The 20,181-nt window shown below is 44.3% G+C and overlaps 1 protein-coding gene across 14 annotated transcripts in view; it reads left to right on the plus strand.

The window, feature by feature from the left end:
- FBXO34 (F-box protein 34) overlaps window positions 1-18,233 on the plus strand; it is a 42,316-nt gene extending 24,083 nt beyond the window's left edge. For 5 of the 14 annotated variants that reach the window (XM_080618112.1, XM_080618113.1, XM_080618102.1 and 2 more), the window contains 3 exons: window positions 3,230-3,334; window positions 5,846-6,045; window positions 14,764-18,228. In XM_080618112.1, the coding sequence (XP_080474238.1) occupies window positions 5,969-6,045; window positions 14,764-16,945 (2,259 nt within the window). In that variant the 5' untranslated portion in view covers window positions 3,230-3,334; window positions 5,846-5,968 and the 3' untranslated portion in view covers window positions 16,946-18,228. The other 9 variants (XM_080618105.1, XM_080618115.1, XM_080618106.1 and 6 more) reach the window with 7 other exon arrangements.
- The last annotated feature ends 1,948 nt before the right edge of the window (window positions 18,234-20,181 follow it).

Here is a 20,181-nt window from a genome sequence, read left to right on the forward strand (position 1 = left end):
TTGCAGCAAAAATGAATCTACCAAATGTGTGCCAAAATGAGTCAAGTGGACCTCTCCAGCCAGGATCCCTAACATCTACAAGCAAAACAGGGTGATGAAATAATTGTTTACAATCCTCATCTGCCACGTTGGTGTTGTAATAATAATCAGGATTTTCTTTAGCAAACTAATGCTGCATTCTTGAAAAAGATGTGATTCTTCTTGCTGATTTTAATTGCCTTTCTCTGAAGTGGGACAGGTTGGTATTCCAGCTGATCTCTTCCATGTATTCTGAATTTCTGTCACTGGTGTTTGTCCCAAAACTCTCCTTTAACATCAGTTCTGTATCTTGCTGTTGTTTCTACTGTTCTTTGTATGTACAGGAGCAATCCAGCGAATCCTCAGCCTTACAAAAGACGGCACAATGTCTCCGGAGCTCTGGGAGTGCTTCTTTACTATTTTTGGAACCAGCTCTATTGCTTCTATAATAGGAAGGCTTCTGGAAGCTTTCTCCTTCCCCTCACCCCAAGAAAGTAGCCTTTCTTTAATTCAGAATCTGCATGGGAAAACAAATCTGGTTTTATACGCTGAATAATTCAGCCATGGCTCGTGGATCACACGGCCTCAAGTGTGCAGCAGTACAGTGAGTATTTTTACTCATACCCTGTAACCTGAGGCTGCAGCAGCTGTAGCCCTGCTCCATGGTTTTTAGCTACCCCCTATTTATGGTTCAGGACACGCAGTAGATTATGCAGTGTCAAAGAGTGCCAAAGTAGGTGGTAGCTTTCTAGAAAGTGGAGTAACCTGTGATCTGTGTATCACCAGCACTGCAGCAGCATTGGCAAGTAAGAGATTTAGTGGCTTTGTTTTCCTCTTGGATTGAGGAGAACAAATCTAATGAGCCAGTTCTTCACTCCTTCCCAGTTGAGCAATGGGTGATAGCCTTACCCAAATTGTGCAAGACAGCTGAAACATTTCAGGAACAGTTTAACAAGGGAAACACTTGTAATATTATTTTTCCCAATATTAAAATACAGAGTTAACAAGGTGCAGCAGAGCTCTTCTCCTCTTCTGAGATTTCTTCCTTTCAGGGGGAGAGAGGATAACTTCGTCCTTCCAATGCTAACCACACCTAGAGGAGAGAAAGCATGAGAGCTACAAATTTGAATCCTTTCATTCTTATTGATATGCTCTTGGAAGGAAGGCAGGTTCTCCCTGTAGTGCTTCATTAGAATAAACATTTCATATGCTTATCATTACAGCAAGTAGTGCTGTTTTACTGAAGAGTCGAGGGTTGCCTTGAAGCCCTACATGCTTGTTTACCCACTTCTGAAACACTGTGTTTTGCACACTATGCATTCAGAAGTCTTCCTTTCCCTTGACTTGAAACAAGTTAAAAACTGCTCTGCAGTAGACGCCTTTCTGAGCACAATTCAAGGTGTGGATTTGAGACAGCCAAGTTCAGTCTGAATTGCTGACAGCTTTGTCCCACTGGGCTTTGCTAGTGCCTGCTAGGTGCAGGGGTAAGTGGGCTCAGGGAGCTGACCTATTGTGGGTTAACTTTCTTCTAGTTAGCTCCTTGAGCTGCTTCATGTGAGAAATGGAACAGGAACCTGTGCTGATAAAAGGGATGATGTGAAGGGGTTGGGAGGGAAGGGTGGGAGCCCAGTATGGCAGGAATTATGGTGACCAAAATGGCTGTGGAGCTGCACAGTGCTTCAGAGCATCCATGTGCTCCCTGCTGACATGGATGGCCAAGCTCTAATTTATGTGGGATTTGTCAGATCTTGGTTAAATAACCTCTGTCTGGTGTTATCCAGGGTACAGAGTATGGATGGGAGCTTGGTGGAACTTTGAAAAGGGCAAGAGTGAATTTGTTGGGGAGATGAGCCAAAGGCAGTGGTAATGAGGTCTTGCTGCTTGGCCAACTCTTGATTCATGGTACCTGAAAGAAGTGGTACTAGGTTTTGGTGTGTAAGTAGGCACGGGAAGCTTCCCTTCCATGTTTATTCCAGCTGGAGCCTGTGTGGCAGCTTTATTGCTTTTAGATTAGATAACAGATCTATGCAAAGTTATACCTTTTGACCATCAAACAGAGGGGAAGCTGAGCACACAAAGTTTCACAAGGTAAACTATGTCAGTGGTGGCTCCTGTAGCTGCCTGCTGCAGCTGGAAGGGGCAAACTGCAGTTCAGCAGGACTTGGAGAATCTCATCTGATTGTACTTATTAATCGGTACATCTCTTAATGCTCATAAGATGGATACAGTGTCTTTGCTAAATACCTAGTTCGATGTGGGGGTTTGTTATCAGCTGCATGGAAACACAAATGCGAGGTCACTCTGAAACTGTAAGATAGCCTTAGTTAAAACATGCTTGTTTTCTCTTATTTTGCCTAAGACTGTTCTAATAAATAAAAAAGAGAAACCTAGCTGGTGAACTTAGTCTTAAAGGGCAGTGTTTAAAATAGGTAGATATTACACAAAGAATAGTTAAAAACAAAAGGTTGTGTTCCTCTAGCTGTGTTAAGGGGCTAAGATAAGGATCTGGTGTATCATCTTGTTGGCTGACCTAGTCTGGGACATGCCATGGGTTGCTGGTTGCTACCATGAAGTGTGAATGTTGGGACTAGTGAAAGCTGATTTCTTCTTTATCCTGAGCGTGCTGATGTTCTTTGCCCAACTGATCCACTGAGATGGCCCTGTGGGGAGCATCTTAAAGCTAGCCCAGTGTGGGGATGGGGTCATCAAATGTGTTTTTTACCAACACCGTGATTGCTGCTCGGAACAAGTTCCTAGGCCATGGACTACTTCCTAGAAGGCAAATTTTCTGAAAGGATGTGCCCATCCTTTGAAGTCCTTTGTTAATCATTTACTGTTGCTACTGTTTAAAATGCACTTGCTCTTGCAGTGTAACTTTAGCTATCAAAATATCAGAACCTGCAGTGTATTGCTGTGCAGATGAAGAGACCTTGACCCTCCTCCATACATGCTAGCTGAGCTAATACATTTGTTTTTCTAAACTGCAGCAGCGTTCAGAACTGATGATAAGATAGGGAGTTTTGTGGGACCATTCAGCGAGCTGCGGTCCATTGCTGCGAGGACATGATGCTCACTGCTGCCAAAATCTGAGTCCTTCCCACATCTTATGCATAAAGGCATATGTTTGGGGGTGGTTTCAGAAAAGGAGAACAACATGATTAGGTCTTTAACTTCTTCTTCTGTTTTGTTTCTTTGTGCATCTGTATTTCAGTTTTCAGGCTCTACCCAACTCTGTGCAAAGCTAACAAATCAGCTGAAGCACCTACTGATAAGGATCAGCCTTGGTAAAGAAACACACTGTGGTAGTTAAAAGGCAGTAAGTATCTCTGCTAGCTTGGATGCTGATTTTTTTTTTCTTCTTTTTTTCTTAATTCACAAGCACAGCTTTTTACTACTTACACAGTAGGAATTTGTCAGTAGCTTGCTGGCATTAATAGTCTATTTCAGCTCTTTTCTACAGCCCAGCAGCTATAGGAGGAGGAGGGGGGGGAAAAAGCATGCTTTGTATGGAGCTGTATTTGGATCTGCGCTACAGTGCCTATCTGAACTTGCCCTTGTCTATTTTGGTAGCTTTTGCTTCCCTCTAGTAGGTGCTAGTCCCTTCTTAAGTGCATGACATCCCACTGTATGATGCCTGTGCTTGCATCTGGATTGTGGATTCCTGACCTGAATCAGTTTGATTGATGGTTTTGTTTCTCAAGCACTTTACTGCAAACAAGATATCTTTTGGTTTCACATTTTTTGTGTGGCTTTTCACTGTTTACTTCTCAATTGATCTGCAAAGGAGTAAGACTAGAGCAAAACATCTGGTATTCCTAACCAGGAATACATGGAAAGAGGATTAGCTATTGAAAAAGTGACTGGCATTCTTGAAATCGTATGGTTGCATTTATTTGGGTGTGGATATAATCATGTTCCTGTGGTACAGTTCCTGCTGAGTCTGAAATGCTAGTGTCAGTAAAGCCAGAAGGAAAGCCAGACAAAAGCTTGGATAAAAGTCAGAATTTTAGTGCCTCTTACTGATGGTTCATGGGAAAGTAATGATTTTGTGTTTAACTTGATTTTCATGAAGCGTTATGCATATGCTGCTTTTTCCTCTGTGAATTACTATTTGTGAATATATATATTTTACAGCCCACAAAACATCAGAAATGGCTGATTTTTGTGCCTAGGTTTCACTCTTGCAGGTAGGTCTTTGTTTTAAGTTCCGGGTAGTCTAATGAAAATGGTGTTTAACTACAAAACTTCAGTTTCTACTGCTGTTAACCATAGCAGCTGAACTCCTTGTCTTTCTGAATTCATGGAGTAAAGGGCATACTCTCATCCTCTGGCTCTGCCAACGGAAGGTCTCAGTCTTCTCCATCTGACATGTTTCTTTGCCTTATGCAGAGCTCAGCTGAGAGTTCCTCATGAAGACTGGAATGTGTTCATATAATATTTTATATATTATTTTAGGCTTCTGCTTACTCAAATGTGGGCAGATTATTAACCTCTTATTCACTGTCACTAAAGGAATCATGTTGCTACAGTAGGCATTGAGTCAGGTGAATCTTTACCAATTCCTGTTTTCCCTGACTGGAAAGTCATCCTTCATTGCTTTCTCAGTGTGTGTGGCTAGCAAGTTAGAGCAGGTTTTCCAAGCTAGGAGTGTTTAGTGGCAGCATTGAGTTGTAAACCATGTTGGTCAAGCACTGATTAACTGAGCTGTGAGTTGGTAGGTGATTCTCTGCATGGGATTTTTTTTCCTCTTGCAGGTGTTGTGAAAGGGGTGATGTGAGAGGCTCCATCTCTATGAGAGCTTGGCTGCTGGCGAGCAGAAACCTCTATCGAGTGCCTCTACCAGGCTGCTCTGTGGAAATACCACTCGCTGTAGGAATAGGGCAGCAGTAGGAGCACTGGGCAAAGCTGCTGAAAAGGCAAGAATAACCTGCTGCACTAAATGACAAATCCCCTGGGGACACAGCTCTATAGTTAGCATCTTCAGATGGCATTCCTTTATTACAGCATCATTGTGCATGTTCCTCTAGAGAGGAAGCAAACAATCTTTAAAACAATCTGCTGGCAACTCAGGCTTGGAGTATTTGAGTTTTTCCAGGGATCTTTTGCTGTGTCACTTCTTCCTTTTATGTTCCAACTCAAAGGTTGTTTTTCTTTCACCATCAAAGTACGTTAAAGTGCCAGTAATAGTGTCTGCTCCAAGGACAAGGTGTAGAAAGCAGCAACCCAGCGCAAATGAGAGATAATGCAGAACAGTTTTGTTTTGGTGAAATCTTCTGCCTTATCTGTGCGTGATGCAAGGACGGGGCAGTTTTCATAAGGCTTGGAGGCTGCATGGTGGTATGTTTTTTGTCCTTTATGAAATCTGCCATGTTATTTTGATTAGAACACTAACGTAACTCCTGGCAGCGTCAGATCTTGTTGCTAGCAGTGATTTCCCTCCAAAGCTTGATGCGGTGCTAACAAGCAGAAAGATCTCGTGCGTCCTGTTTGCATGGAGCTCAGAAGACAGCGTGTTCGCTGGGAGGTGCCAAGGTAGCACTGCAGTCATATATAAGGTGAAAAAGTGTTGTGTGTTCAGACAGGCTGTTGTGGGGGTTGTTGCTTGGTATTTTAATGGTGTTCAGAAACTCCAGCAGCAATAATCATGTGATGATGTTAAGTTCTTTTGTATCTTTTATTTGTATCTTTTATGCATATATATATATGTGTGTGTGTGTGTGTGTGTGTGTGTTCTCTCCCTTGGGAAAGGGTCCTTGTCCTGACCATCTGTGCTTCAATTTCTGCTGTATTCGAATGTGATGATCTTACGTGCCTCTTGTTTGTTCAGTTTCTAGGTGGCGGAGACAAGGTGAAGCTCTGTGTGGGGCAAGGAAAGCTGATGGGGGAGCCTTGTGCATGACCCAGGATGGACTGGCTGTAACAGCGTGCCTTAGCTGAAGGGGTAGTTACGATGAAGAGTTCCTGCAGAGCTGGCCTCCACAGGGAACCGCTGAATTCCACATCTTCCACCTTCCATCAAGTCAAACGGTATGAGCAAACCGGCTGGTCTGTCTGTAGTCATTTACCACTGATTTAGCCTTTTCCTTACTTTCCTATTGTCTTGCATGTCACTCAAATGTTTAGTCTAAGTTCTTACTTTTGGATTGTGTTTAAGTGAAATGTTGTAATGGCTTAAAGGCAGAAATGTGTTTGGCATTTTTATTTTGTAATGACAACTACAGATTCACTACAGCTGGGACCGTACTTGAACAAATCTTTGGGGTTTTAGCAACAGCTGTAAATTTGGGAACATGGCTTCAAAGTAAAACCAAATTGGAGAATGGTTTGTCATAGTGGCTTTACAACACACAGTCAGCTTAAAGCAAGTGGAAATGCTGGCAATCATTGTGGTTTGTCTTACTGTGGTATAAGTAGTTAGATTAGTTTAAGCTCAGGTTTTGTATTGCACACTTTCCTGTGTCTCTTCTTAAGAAATGCACGATTGATTTCAAACACGTGTGCTTATGTGACAATTAAGTGAACGCCTCTCACTGTGTCTCTTTATAGGAACACCGTACTGAACAACTTGTCCTTATGCAAATGCAAGAACATGCCAGTTTGTTTGAGTTCAAGCTACTTGAAAATATATGGACTTTTTTTCCCCCCCCTTCTTTTTCTGCAACCAAGACTCTTAAACTTCCTCAGTGTGGAGGAAGAGTGCCAGCTTTCTGATTTCCAAAAACTGTGTGGGTTTAAAACAGACTTTAACCTTTGTTCTTTGTGGTTGTGTAGACAGCATGTACTTGCTCTGTTAGTCTTGTGGTAATTTAGTGCTGGAAGAGACTTCCTGGATCAGCCAGCTCCTTGCTTTCCCAAGCAGTATCTCATAATTCCTTCTGTAAACTTAGTCCAGTCTCATAAGCAATTACATCTTCTCTTCTGTAGATTAAGCTGTTAACTGAATATGACAGATCTATCTGTGCAGTTGGAGAATCTAAAGAAGGTTCCTAATTGAATGTTCTTACAACCTTGTATACTTGTTCAAACTTGTGTTCCTTCTTTTCTTTTGCGTAAGGACCACTTCTTATTTTCAGTGGTTTGCCTCTTTTGCTGTGTTCTGTAATGTGTGGTTGGATACCCCTGCATGTGTTTTTGCTGTGCTAAATGGCCCAAGCGTTATCTAGTAGCTTCTTGAATAACAACTGTTGTCTCATTCTCAGTGTAGATACGTCTCTTCTGAATCATGCCAAAGTGTATGCTGCACTCCAGAGCAGATCTGGCAGGACAGTTTTCACTGCTGTCTTGAATATGTAACAGAATCACCTCTACTTACCTGTTTCATGGGCGTCTGTGGTGGCCAGTACACTGTTCTTAGTTACCACCAAAACTTCTTGGGTGTTCAGCTTGCTGGCACATCTCCATCTGAATTTCAGCACTTTCCTCAGTTTCTGTTACTTGGAGCTTTGTGCCTCTGCTGTTCTGGAAATGCCATAATTTCTGTGGATGCACCTGTTGTGAGGTCATTCCTAACAAAATCAGATATTCCCAAGACTGACACTTGAGGCATGACTTTGGTTTTCAGGCTGATATTGTCTTACTCAGCCAGGGCTGAATAAGCTGAGTAAGTCATGCAGGGCTGGCTGCTGCTAAGACAGTTCCTTTTGTCTGTTTTCCCATTCTTCTGCCAGTCTGTCAAAACCAGTAAATCTCCTTGTGCCTTCTGAAGTCCATGTGAGTAAGATGTGTAGTACATTTGCCTAAAAAGATCACTGTTTTGCAAACCTTCAGGTTAGTCGGGCATACTGAACTATTCCTTCTTCCCTGTTTTTCTGTGTTGTTTTAATCATCTTTGCTTGCAAAGCACCTTTATATTGCAGTCAAATTACCAGACCTGGAGAGGCTGCAATTTATCTCCATTCTCTTTATTCCCTGCAGTGCTACATGTTTTATTAACTCCCATTGTTGCCTTTCAAGATGTTTATAAGTCTTGCTGCTTGGCCTGCAGTTTATAAGAGCTATCTATTTTGGATTCTGAAACTGAGGTGAGCCAATCCTTGCAGTTTTCATTAAGCTTTTTGTTCATGCTCAAATTAACCCCTGGGCTTTTGCCTTCATGATCACCCTTTCCACTCTTCTTTAGAAATAATGCAAATTCAAATTTGATATTTTGTGCTGTACTAAGACTGCGCTTAATCTCTGCCCTAACCTTGCTTGCAGCCCTGTTTCTCTGTGTCTTTTCTCACAAACTGAAGAGCCTTTCTATTTCTTTTTTTTTTTTACATATTTTTGCAGTGACTTAACACTGCACCAGTTTTTGTGTTTAGTCCTAGACTTTTTGATCTCTAAGATACAAGTTTCTGAGCGATGTGACTTGGTGACTTGAACCCTGTGTCTGCTTCTTGTATCCTTCCTGAAGAAGGAGTGTTCAGTTGGAGTTTCTTCTGTTCCTGTCTGGGATGTGTTCTTAATAATGAAAACACCTTTTGACTCTTGGAGAATGCCTGCTGGGTTGTGCTGTCTTGCAGTGAAATCCTTTGCACCATAGTGCAGCTGACTTCATGAACCAGTTCCTTTTGGTCTTGGGTTTCAAAAGAACCTGATTGATGCCTTCAGATGTGCTTTTGCCTATTCTTATTTTGGAACTGAGTCTCTTAATGATAGCGTGGTCCAAGGTTAATTTCTACCACCTTTCATGTGTCCTCATTATGTATGTACAATATTGAACATGAAATAGCATCACTTTGTGTTGGTTCATTAACTGAAGAAATTTTTTTTGCCATGACATTAAGAAAGGTCTTGGTCATCTTGCAGTTAATAAATTAGAAAACAAGAAAGAGAAGATGTTTCTAGAATGAAACATGTCACTTATCTGTACTGCTCTGGCCAACTTTCAGCAGAAGCTTTGTAAAAACCACCACCTTTTTTTCTTATTGTCCTTTTGTGATTTCTTCTTGTCTTAGCCTTTTCCACCACAGGCATGTGTGCTATCCCATCATCTTTGAGCTACGTGTTTCTGGAGCAGCTTATAACCTTAAATACAAAATCTTCCAGTTTATTTTGTTCCCTTCTGCTTTGTCACGCCTGTGTCATCTGTAGCATGGTTGGGAAGCGGGGAGAATGGGTTTGAGCTTCCTCAGGCTTAACAGCAAGTGACTTCTATGTCACTCGCTTCATGGTAAGTGGTTTTATACAAAAGACTGGCAAAGCAATGGCACTTCTTCCTGTGTTAAATTTAGAAATAGCTGAGGTTACTGTGCTTTATGCTGAAGGGTGTGTGTGTGTTTGCTTTAAAATGTGTTCAAAACTTACGGGTGAGAGCCCTGAAACCGGAGTAGCCTGTGCATTGGGCTTGAATGTGCAATCTGTTACCTGAAATCTGTGCCTGGGTGAAGATGATGGATTTTATGCTTGAAGGATTTTATAGCTGCTCCTGTGCACAGTTATATTTGGGTGTTGCTGCTCCAAAAGTCATGTTATTTGAACACCTGATGTGGGTGAACAAGTCATGGGTGATCCAGTGTTAAGAGTTAGGCACCTACTTTGTATTTAGGTCCTTGGCTCTTTTGGGCCAGCTCTGCTCCATGTGTTCAGTTTTCTCCTGCTGGCCACTCCAGCAGAGAGTGCTGCTTTTAGTGGTTAGATGCCTTCTGTTTGCTGTCAAACTCTGCAATAATCCTCAGTTGCTCTCCAGTTGATGCAAGAGGCAGTTTCACAGGTGTGGAGAGGTGGGTCAGGAGCAGTTGCTTTAATATGAAACCACTGCTGCAAGGGAGTGGGTTTTCTAGAAATCAGATGCCTCTACAGCTGCTGAAGTCAAACCCGCCCCTGGTCTTGGAGTATCGTGCTTCCCAACCCGGAGCCTTTCTCTGAGCTTGGACACTTGCCATTCACCAGAAAAAGCTGCAGTAGAGTAGCAGAGAGCCTTCCATCCCAGCTGCTTGTCTGGGACTTTCCCGCTGCAGCAGAATCCACGGAATGCCTTTGAAGCAGCTCTTTGTCTGCTTTGCCTTGCCCTGGTGCAGTGCAAAGGGGATGGAAATGGTACTGGAGAAGGAGTCCAAAGGACCCACCGAGTCCTTCCAGAAATAACAAGTGGTTGACCATAGTTTAACTTGCATTCAGTACTTAGTCCTTCGTAATCGTCAGTGTCCTTTACAGAGGAATTAAGCTCTACAGACAGCAAAATGGGATGCCAGGGAAGACGAATGCCTTGCCAGAGGTTATGCTTGGTGTAGGTTTTTATTATTGCTGGGGTTTTAATTTTTTTTTTTGTTTGCTTGTTTGTTTTGTTTTTCTTTTTTTGGGGCTTTTTTGGCTTCTGCCTTGTGTTAGTACATCCTAAGGGCTTTGTCAGAGTTGTAGTTGCCAATGTGTGTGCAGTCGGCAGCGCTAGGAACTTTTGTTGACTGGAGTTAGTGTTTACAAAAAGAAGTCCATAGGAAACTTTGGGGTTTTGATTGAAATTTTCATCTTAATAAAACCTACCAGTGCTTTGCCCAGAAAACTTGCAGTGTGAATATGCTGTTTGAGCAGATTACGCTTTGTTGTTGTTGTTCTTGCTGGCTAGAGGAAGCCCTGTGGCCTTCACAGGGCATTGTGAGAGTACCTGACCCAGGTGCAGTGAGGCAGTGAGTGCATCTAGGCTCTCTGTGAACCTTAGAAAGGAATTGTGAAAGTTAAGGCTCTTTGTACCAGTTTTTCTTCCAACTTGGAGCTTCCACTAAAGTAAATACATTATTTCTTTTTTCAGGCTGCTGGTTTAGAAGATACATAAATACAAAATGATGCAAAAAGATTTTGGACAGCTTGGATTGTGGCTTATGGGCCTTGCCTTCAGTAGGAAGAAGAGGGGTGTGTGCATGTCTGTGCATGTATAAAGACATACATTTTTATATCAATCCTCTGTTGTAACTAACTTGATAAAACTGCAGTGGAAACAAGCTGTAGTTACAACTTGTAAAACAGTAGTGTCATTCCAGAATTCTAAGTATCCTGTTTTTTCAGACATGGCTGATTAGAAATAGAAAAACTGACCCTTTTATTTCATCAGCTTAAGGATGGAATAACAGTATAAAGGGAGCACTGCTAGTTGTTTCAGTGCTCGTCATTCGTGGCAGAATTATCTCTTATCAGCAATTCAGTACCACACGTTTGGGATTGAAAACCTTTTATGCTTACTCCATGGACTTCTGAAGAGTCGTTGTCTCTAAAGATAAAATTAGAATGCTTGATAACTTAAAGGGTGGAGGAAAGCAAACAGAATTATTCTGCAATTAAGTATCACAGGGAATTGTCAGTGACTTCACCTTTTAACAACTATTTTTGGTGGTTTTAAATATTTAAAAGCTTACCTGCAGCTGCCACAATTCTCTGCTTGCCAGCACTGAAATGTTGCAGAAATGAGGTAGTCTGTGGGTGGGGACTAGGCTCTGCTTCATCTTCAAAGCAATTTCTGCTGGGAAGCCTTGTTCTAATTCTAGGAGCTAGAAATGAAATGTGTTGCTGACGTGCAGGGAAGAAGCTATGTTTGCTGAAGAGTTCATTGATCTTAATATTCACAACAAAGTGTGTGTGGGATGGGGGCTTGTTTTGTACTCTCAGGTAAGGTCCATTACCCTTTTAAAATGGAAGTTCTCTTCCCCACTGTTGAGAACTGGGAGCCAGGTGACACTGTGATTCAGCTGGTCAGGTGGGGATAGCAGTACTCTTTATAGCTGTCTAAAGTTATTAAATGATGGTTTAAATCTGGATCCATTAAGACAGTGCAATGAACTGCATGTTGAATTCAAATGAGGCAATTATTCTGGCAGTAAAACTTCTGACTAAGGCATAATTTTCTTATGTAAATTATAACTTTTCAACCTTAAATGGTATTGTTGGCTGAGCCAGGGACTAACTGAAACACAGGAGGAAATACAACCTTAAAGGAGAAATCTGTAGTAGGTGAGGCATATAGCTTTACCCTTTGTCTTTCTCCATAGAGCAGAAATAGCTGGGAGCAGCTGAACCAACTTTGCTGGCTAAACATGTCCTCTGAGTGTGTTGGGGTAACCAGTTTGGTCCTGTTTTCATTCGTATAATACCTGGTCTCACCTTCATGTGCAGCTTCTCTTAATGAAAGGTGTTGAACTCATTGTCCTGCTGGATTCCTGAAAACTGCTTGAAGAAAGCCTTTTAAAAACATGCTCAGCTCATCTTTCAAACATCCTGGCATGAAAACTCATGAATGAAATTTGATCTTCTGCTCCGAGCTCATGAGATTTCAACATGCAAAGTCGTGTATTTAATTGTATTCACCTCTTCTCCCCAGGGTATGGTGGTGAGCAGCCATTGGAGCTTTTCTCTCTCTAGTCTGGAAAGCACAGCCCCAGAATGCCCTTCTGGGTGGGGAGAGGAGGGCTGCAGGCACTGTTCTCTGCAGCAGCTTGCTGCAGTGGTTCACCTGCTGCTCTTTTGGGCTGGGCTCTGGCACAGAACCGTTGGTGGCCTGACTTCTTAGCTATAAAGTGCAATTGAGATGAGGCAGAATGTATGGAAAGTGAGGTAGAAACAAACTACAGCAGCTGTGATTTGCCAGTCTTTTTTCATATATTTTAGCACCCTGAAGTTCTGTTTTTATCAGGGTTTGTGGTTTTTTTTCTTCTTTTTTTTTAGTTTTTAGCATCCAACTGAGAAGGCAGTCTAAATAGCTCAGTTGCATTTTGCAGAAGAGACTGAACTGGGAGGTGACCCAATTCTACCATGAGCTGGAATTAGCATGCAGAAGGCAAGGGGAGAGAATTAACCCAGGGACTAGGTATGTGTATCTGCAGTAAGGAATGTTCTCTTACCCCCCCAGTCTGTAGGTGAACCACAGATGGTTTTGACACTGTCTGGTGACAAGAGTGAGGTAATGATCCTCCTGTAAAATTAGGAGGAGAGAGAACATAACTGCATCCTTTCCTGTGTCTGCCTCCTGGCCTTCAAAGCACTGCACAGGACCCCAAAACCTCTCTCCCCACGCTTGTCACAGATCTACTACTTATCATGAGGATCAGAAGGAGGAATCAAAACCTCAGAGGAAAGCAGTGGTTAAGTAGCACGGCCGCTTCTAGTGGCAGAGGCTTCCTCTGCTTGGACAGGCATAGGAAGGTGCCTGGTGTGTCGTTGCTCCCTGTATACTTGTGTGTATTGTGGTAGCAGCTGGAAGTGAAGCATCTTGCTTTCAAACCTTCCCTCAGCTGGCTCTGATGCTCTCTGGCTCAGCTCTCCATTCTGCCATCAGTTTCTCTGGAGGGTCCGCAGCTAATCTGTGTAGCGAGGCTGTCTGGAAAGTCCCCACACTGTGCTCTGTGTTCCTCCTACAGCGTGCACATTGTTGGTCAGCATCTGCTGTTAGGACATCCCTCTTACAGCCAGCCTGTGTGCTATGGTGGGTCTGCTTGAGGGTGGGTGAGCTGGGTTCTCTCTCTTCATGTGCTGACCCCACAGGTATCCTGAGTAGCATCAGCTGGGCCGTCTTGAGGTAGGTGTGTGCCCTGATGGCAATGTGGCATGGCAGGGGAGAGCCCGGCTGGCCTCTGCCTGCATTGGTCTGACACAAACCTGTCATGTGTGCGAACTGCAGGTGTTACAGCTATAAACTTCTCTGACTTTATAGATGTTATGACTTGAGGATTTTAATTAGAAGCGGATTTTTTAGGCTAGAAATGCAGTACTAAAGCAACTGTTTTGGTGGTGGCTGTCAAGGGAAACATTCACTGTCTGAATGCGTCTGTATCAGCTCATGATAAATGTAGCATTGAACCAGTTCTTAAACTAGCAAGCACAGATTATCCCTGTTTCAAAAGGAGCCCTTTTAATGTAGCAATTCAAAGATTGCCATGGAAACATAATCTATAGTTCTGCAATATGCTTATGCGATCCTCCCAGGAAAAGAGCCTGAAGTCCCCTGATAATTGCATCCTATGTGGCAGTGCTCTGAGCTTTGAATTGAAGATAACTGCAAAGGTGTAACAGAAAGGAGTGCCTGAGACAGTTGCACAGTGGTGCTGCTGCTGTAATGTCAGCAGCATCCAAGTGTCTCCTTCACAGTTCTTGAATTCCTAAACATAAAAACACAGCCTTTGAAAGTGATTCTCTTCAGCTGTACATGATGCTTCTGTTGCTTTTGGCAGGGCGGGATGGACTCATCTGATGTCTAGCATAAGGGCCTTTATGGGAAAGTACCCTAAACTTGCCATTATTGATGCACTAAAGGGTAGGTTTCATTTTGGGTTATATTGGGAGATCAGGTATCTTCTAGGATCTCTGATGAGTATAATTACACTTGCTAATTTCCCTTTCCAGCTTTAACTGCACATTATCCACTAAAAAGAATATCTGTTTACCTGGTAGCTAATGTCAAGATAAACTCTGACCCGTGTGTACCTTACTAGTGGATTAAGAAATGAATGGACAGAAGGCTGCCTCTAACTCTAGAATGAACCACTAGCTATGTTTGCATGGCAGATCTAACTTAAATGTTAGGATTTCTCCTTGCCACTTCCTGGAAATATTTCTCTAATGGGAAGATCTCTGCTATCCTTAAGATTGTAAGCCTATAAGTTCACCAAGGGTGGATGCTGCAGCCTTGGTTGCAGCTTTTCCTTTCTCATGTGGTTCCTTTTTCATGTGGGCTGCTTGACATAGAGTAGGAGGCATGGTGGTGCCAGCTCTGGGCCACCTTCTCTAACTCCAGGCAGGCATGTTCTGCAACTGTAACTTCTCCCCTTTCTGTTTTTCTAGGGTTTCTGGTATGCACTTAAAGCCATATCTCAAGTTACAGAAGAAAGAGCGATCTCCAGAAATAAGCCAGGATTCCCTGAGAGGCCCGCCTATGAGCCATCAGAGATCAGCACAAGAAGAAAAATACACCAACAACTGCACCAAACTGAGCGTTTTCCCAAAACCCTCCCTCGTGACTCCATCTCAAAAGCTTCTGGGGATTATTTATCCAAATACTATGTGCAATATGAATGGGAAAGGTCCAGCAGATGGTCCAAGTGCAAGGGAAAAGAAGAACGCCCTGTCTGCAACGATCCACCAGGGAGAAGAAGGGGAAGGGCCGCTGGATGTCTGGGCTGTAGTGAAGCCTGGCAATACTAAGGAGAAGATTGCATTCTTTGCAGCCCAGCAGTGCAGCAGCAACAACCGGCTGGGCTCCATGAAAATCAAAAGCACGTGGGATATCGATGGAAGAACAGTGAAACGCAGGAAAAAATCAGTAGATCTTAAAAAAGCCAAAATTCAACTGGAAAGAATGAGGGAGGCAAATGCCAGGTGCTCCCAGCCGGAGCCTTTTGCCTGTGGCATCGAGCACTGTTCAGTGCATTATGTGAACGAGAACGGTGAGGGTGTGTTCCCAGGCAGGTCCCTCTCGGTGATAGAGATGGTGGCCTTCCTGGAGCAACGAGCAAGTGCTTTACTGGTAGACTGTACGAAAACCTGCACATCTGCTTCTGCTACGAGGCTGAGTACTCAGCCTAAAGGTGCACTTTCCAGCTCAGACCCTTTCTTCTCTGCCGGGGCATGTGAGGTACATGTGGAAAGGGGACCTTGCAGCAATAGTGAGCAGCAGCAGAGCGAGCCTGTGCGCGTGCTGGACATGGTGGCCAAGCTGGAGTCAGAGTGCCTGCGGCGCCAGAGCGAGCGGGAGGCTGGGAGCCTCTCCAGGAACAACAGCTTCCGCAGGAATGTCGGGAGGGTGCTCCTGGCAACTGGCACCCAGCCTGAGGGAGAGGCGGGGAAGGTCTCCTCTGCTGTCCTGGCTCAGGGGGCCAGCTTGGAGGAGGCAGGAGAAGAGGCTGGATATGGAGGACGTTGTGGCCCTCTGAGTGATGCTGAATTGTGGGGTGGCGCTGCTTCTGCTGGGCAGCCTTTTCCTTCTGGGCTGGATCCTCAGATGGAGAATGTGAATTCAGGACTTGCTCATGCAGTGTTGGCAATAACGGCTGGCAGGAGTGAATCTGAAATGCGAATTGAGCCACCCAGACCTCTGCTGTCCACATGTCCGGCTGCTGCCAGGTTGCCACTGGATTCCTTGCAGAGCAAGAACGTGACTGTTGATTGTACATTGAAAGAGCCTGTAATTTTCCCAAAGCAGAGTCTGCATCCTGCTAGGAAGGAGCCTTTATGCATCAGTATATCGGTCACCAAGACCGAGAAAGGATGCAGGAAAGAGAAGCTCTCTATCTCCAGTTCTAGTGAAGATCCGCTCCCAGGGAGGCTGTTTTTTCTCCAGGCTGACCAGCCTGTGGCTCACGAGCAACAGCCACTACGGGAAAGTACCCAAGAAAAGCCAGGAGAAGTAGCCCAAAATGAAGATGAGGATGCCTTGGCATCTGACAGATCGTGTGTCAGAAACACTACAGAGCTATCTGCCCTTTCTGTTCCTCTGACAGAAGGGGCTTTGCAAGTACTTGATGCTTCCTGCTTGAAAAGGCAGGTTTCGCATGACTTTCTGGAGACCAGGTTTAAAATTCAGCAGCTTTTGGAGCCTCAGCAGTATATGGCCTTCTTGCCTCACCACATCATAGTGAAGATCTTCGGATTGCTTCCTACTAGGAGTCTGGTTGCCCTAAAATGCACTTGCTACTACTTCAAATTCATTATTGAATACTACAACATCAGGCCAGCAGACTCACGCTGGGTCCGTGATCCCCGCTACAGAGAAGACCCTTGCAAACAGTGCAAGAAGAAGTATGTGAAAGGGGACGTATCGCTGTGCCGGTGGCATCCGAAACCATACTGCCAAGCTTTACCCTATGGGCCTGGGTACTGGATGTGCTGTCACCGGTCCCAGAAGGGCATCCCGGGCTGTAAGTTGGGTCTTCATGACAATCATTGGGTTCCTGCCTGCCACAGCTTTAACCGTGCTATTCATAAGAAAACCAGAGGATCAGGAGCAGAAGTGGAAGAGGAATATTAGTGCACATACACTTTCCTGCGAGATTGTTTGGGGTAGGAGGAGATACTCATGCCTTGTGCTGTTTACAGTGTATATAATTGTTGTGTGTGTTTTTTTTTCACAGGGCTATGAAAACTGCACATACTTAAACACAAGAGCCTTTACCTTTTAGATTAAAGATAGCTTTTAGTCCATCTATGTAAATAACACTATAAAATCTAATGTACATACAGAGTCTACAGCTGGCTGAACAACGTAATCACTACAATGCAGCTATGATAGTGTTGCGGCTATAGTTGTGTGTGTTTTTAAGTGTCTTGGTTCAAAATCTGTATATCCTGTATAATATATGAATGTTTCTGAGAAGAAACTCTAAATAGGTAAAGGTCAACTTGTTTAAAGAATCTGCAGACAACTTAACTGGACAACCTTAAAATTAGACTAGAAGCAGATCCATTACAGTAGTGTGGCAGTGGAGAAAAAGAGAGGAATGTTATTGTGTAGTCAGAATATAAAAGTTCTTGTCTACCTTACCCATGTTGTCTGGTCTTTGTTTGGCTTAGTTTGGGTTTTTTGTTTTATTTTTTATTTTTATTTTGGTTTGTGTTTTTTTTTTTTTCACTTAACTGTGCATTCTAGATCTGCCTTACCAGATTTCCTCTTGTGTAAGACTTGCCCCAAAATAAAAATACTGTAAAACACATGGCAGAAACATGGTGCTGTGCTGTCGTTTGGACGTGCAGTGTGCTTTCTGTAGAAAACAAGGCCTCCTAATAAAAAAGAACCAATCAAGAAAAAACCCAAACCTCTCTTACCTAGAGCAATTCCTTCTGTAACAATCACAGTTCCTGGTTTTTCCTTTCCCTCCCATCAGAGGCATGACAGAGGCTCCTGTTTTCCAGAAAGCTGGTGCTAGGTGTGTGGAAGTCACAAAAGTGCAGGCTCTGTTTTGAGGACTGCTGCTGCTCAGCTCTGGTGTTGGCCCCTCATGTGTGCCCTGGATACCAGAGGACAGAGTGTGGGACCAGCAGGATGGAAGCAGGGTTGCCTTGGCTCAGGGATGTGCCAGAAGCTTTGCTGTCTGTCTGCTAAGAGGAATCCTTGCAGTGCTTTGCCCTGCTCTGCTACAGCCTCTGGCCTCTTGTTTCTGAGGTGTGAGTCAGCGCCCCTTCCCAGGACAAGGATGGACTCCTGACATTCTCATTGCAGCTGGAAAAGGCAAAATCTCTGACCTGATGCAGGAAGAGCTGGTGCCACTGCTTCATGTGGCTCACCCTGAGCCCTTTTCTCTACCCTGCAAAGCCCACAGGAGCAGCAATCTGGTGGGGTGGCTGTGCACCTGGCTCATCCTATTCTTGAACCTTCAGCAAGGTGAGGAAGGATGCAGTGGCCAGGCTGAACCACCCACCTCCCTCTGCTTCCCCTGCATTTGCCTCCAATGCATTTGTGGTGGGATGGCATGGAGTGATTCATGCTGAGGACAGAGCAGGTTTGAAGGTGGATGCTTTCATCCTTTTCATTAACAACAAGAGAAAGAACTGAACCCTTACAGCCTGAAATGTGGGTTTGGTGAGCTCAGGGTGTTCACAGGAGATACAAAGGGTATGCTGCTGTGGTTTGTTGTCAGTCCTTGCTTTCCTTGCCTGCCACCCTGGGTGTTGGGCACCCCTCCTGGTGCTGGCTCAGCCACCTCTGCAATGCAGCAGACATTATGACAACCAGGAGGGATGAAATTAGAAATCTAAGAGAAGGGTGTGGCTTGCCTCACAATCAGCTGTGAAGAGGGAGAGCAAAAGCAGGATCCCTTGTGGATTTGTGACTTTATTCTCTAATGGGGCACAGGCTGAACCCGAGACTCAATCTGCTCCATTGGCTGTGCTGGGATGAGTGGCAGAACAACTTGCTGGCAGTTGTTGTCTTGTTTAAACTTATCAGTAATAAAGGCCTTCAGCTTAATTTCAGTTAAGGAAGAGGGGAAAGAAACTGCTTTCCTGCCCCCCACCCAAGGCTGGAAAACTTGAGATAACCTGTGCCAGGCTGACAGCAGTGAGGAAAGTCCCTGCGAGGCTGAAATAGAAGCAACAGAGGAAAATATTTTGCAGTTAGGTAAGGGGCCAGTGAGGTCATTTTGTGGGGGGGGTGAGGGTTTGGTTGTTTTGTTTGTTTTTGTTTGGTTGGTTGGGGTTTTTTTGCAAGAGGCTGTGAGATTATGGTCACCTTTGCAGAACAAAGGGCAAAACTGGACTAAAATAATAATGACATTAGGTTGGTTTGTTCCTTGGAGCATCAAAATATGGAAGACAACTCGTGCTCTTCCCTACCCCATCCCTGCCCTCTCCCCGGGCTGGCTGAGGCACATGGTATGTTTTACACATTACTATGGGGCTTGCTGGAACTATCCTTGTTGCAGAGCACTGCTGGTAAAAATTGCTTACAGAACAAGCTTTTGCATCCAGCAGTGGGCTGGTTCTGAATGTAGCCCTGCTGAGCTGCCTGCAAGCTTCCCCCCCCTTAAAGTGCAGATTTGTTAACACCAGCTTAGGAAGAAGCCAAGGTCTGTTCAGCTTTTTTTTCTAAAAAGCAATTGGAGTAAAAAAACCCAAATCAACCAATTTTGGATTTACAGAATTCTGTGTTCAGAAGCACTGAGGACTTGCCTGTGTTTTGTGTTTGACGTCCCTGCCTGGGTGCGGTTGAAGTGTCTGGACTGAATTTCCAGATATGCCTGTGAAGAAATCCAATAACATTCCCATTCTTTGTAAGCTTCCAGTTTTCACCAAGCTCTGGGGGTCTCCTGGCATGGATGCTACTGAAAAAGCCACTGTGGCTGAAGCTTGTGGTTGGGCTCTTGCTCCATCCCACCCATTTCTACAGCAGCATTGCCCCTGTGCTGTGTTGCTGCTCCCTGTAAGGAGGCTCTGCAATGCTTCATCAGTGTTCTGCTCCGCTGCCCTGGCCCCAGTTCAGACATCATTTCACTGATGCATCCAACCTCTGTCTCAAGTCCCGCTTCTTGCAATGTGGGAATGGTGCTGGAGCCTCACCTTGGACTGTGTGTCTTCCCCAGCCTGCATTCAGCTGGTCCAGGCAACCCAGCTCTGACTGGGATGTGGGCATTATGGTGCTGAGCTCCTGCCACAACCCTGCACTAGCAGAGGATGAAACCTCCTAATGGCACCGCTTCCGCAGAAGTGACCTCAGCAAGCTGTAGGCAGGAGCTGAGCTTGGAGCCAGGCTTGGCTTTGTGCATAGGCTGC

Source organism: Psittacula echo (genome assembly GCF_963264785.1).
Source record: "Psittacula echo genome assembly, chromosome: 5".
Lineage (NCBI taxonomy): Eukaryota > Metazoa > Chordata > Aves > Psittaciformes > Psittacidae > Psittacula > Psittacula echo.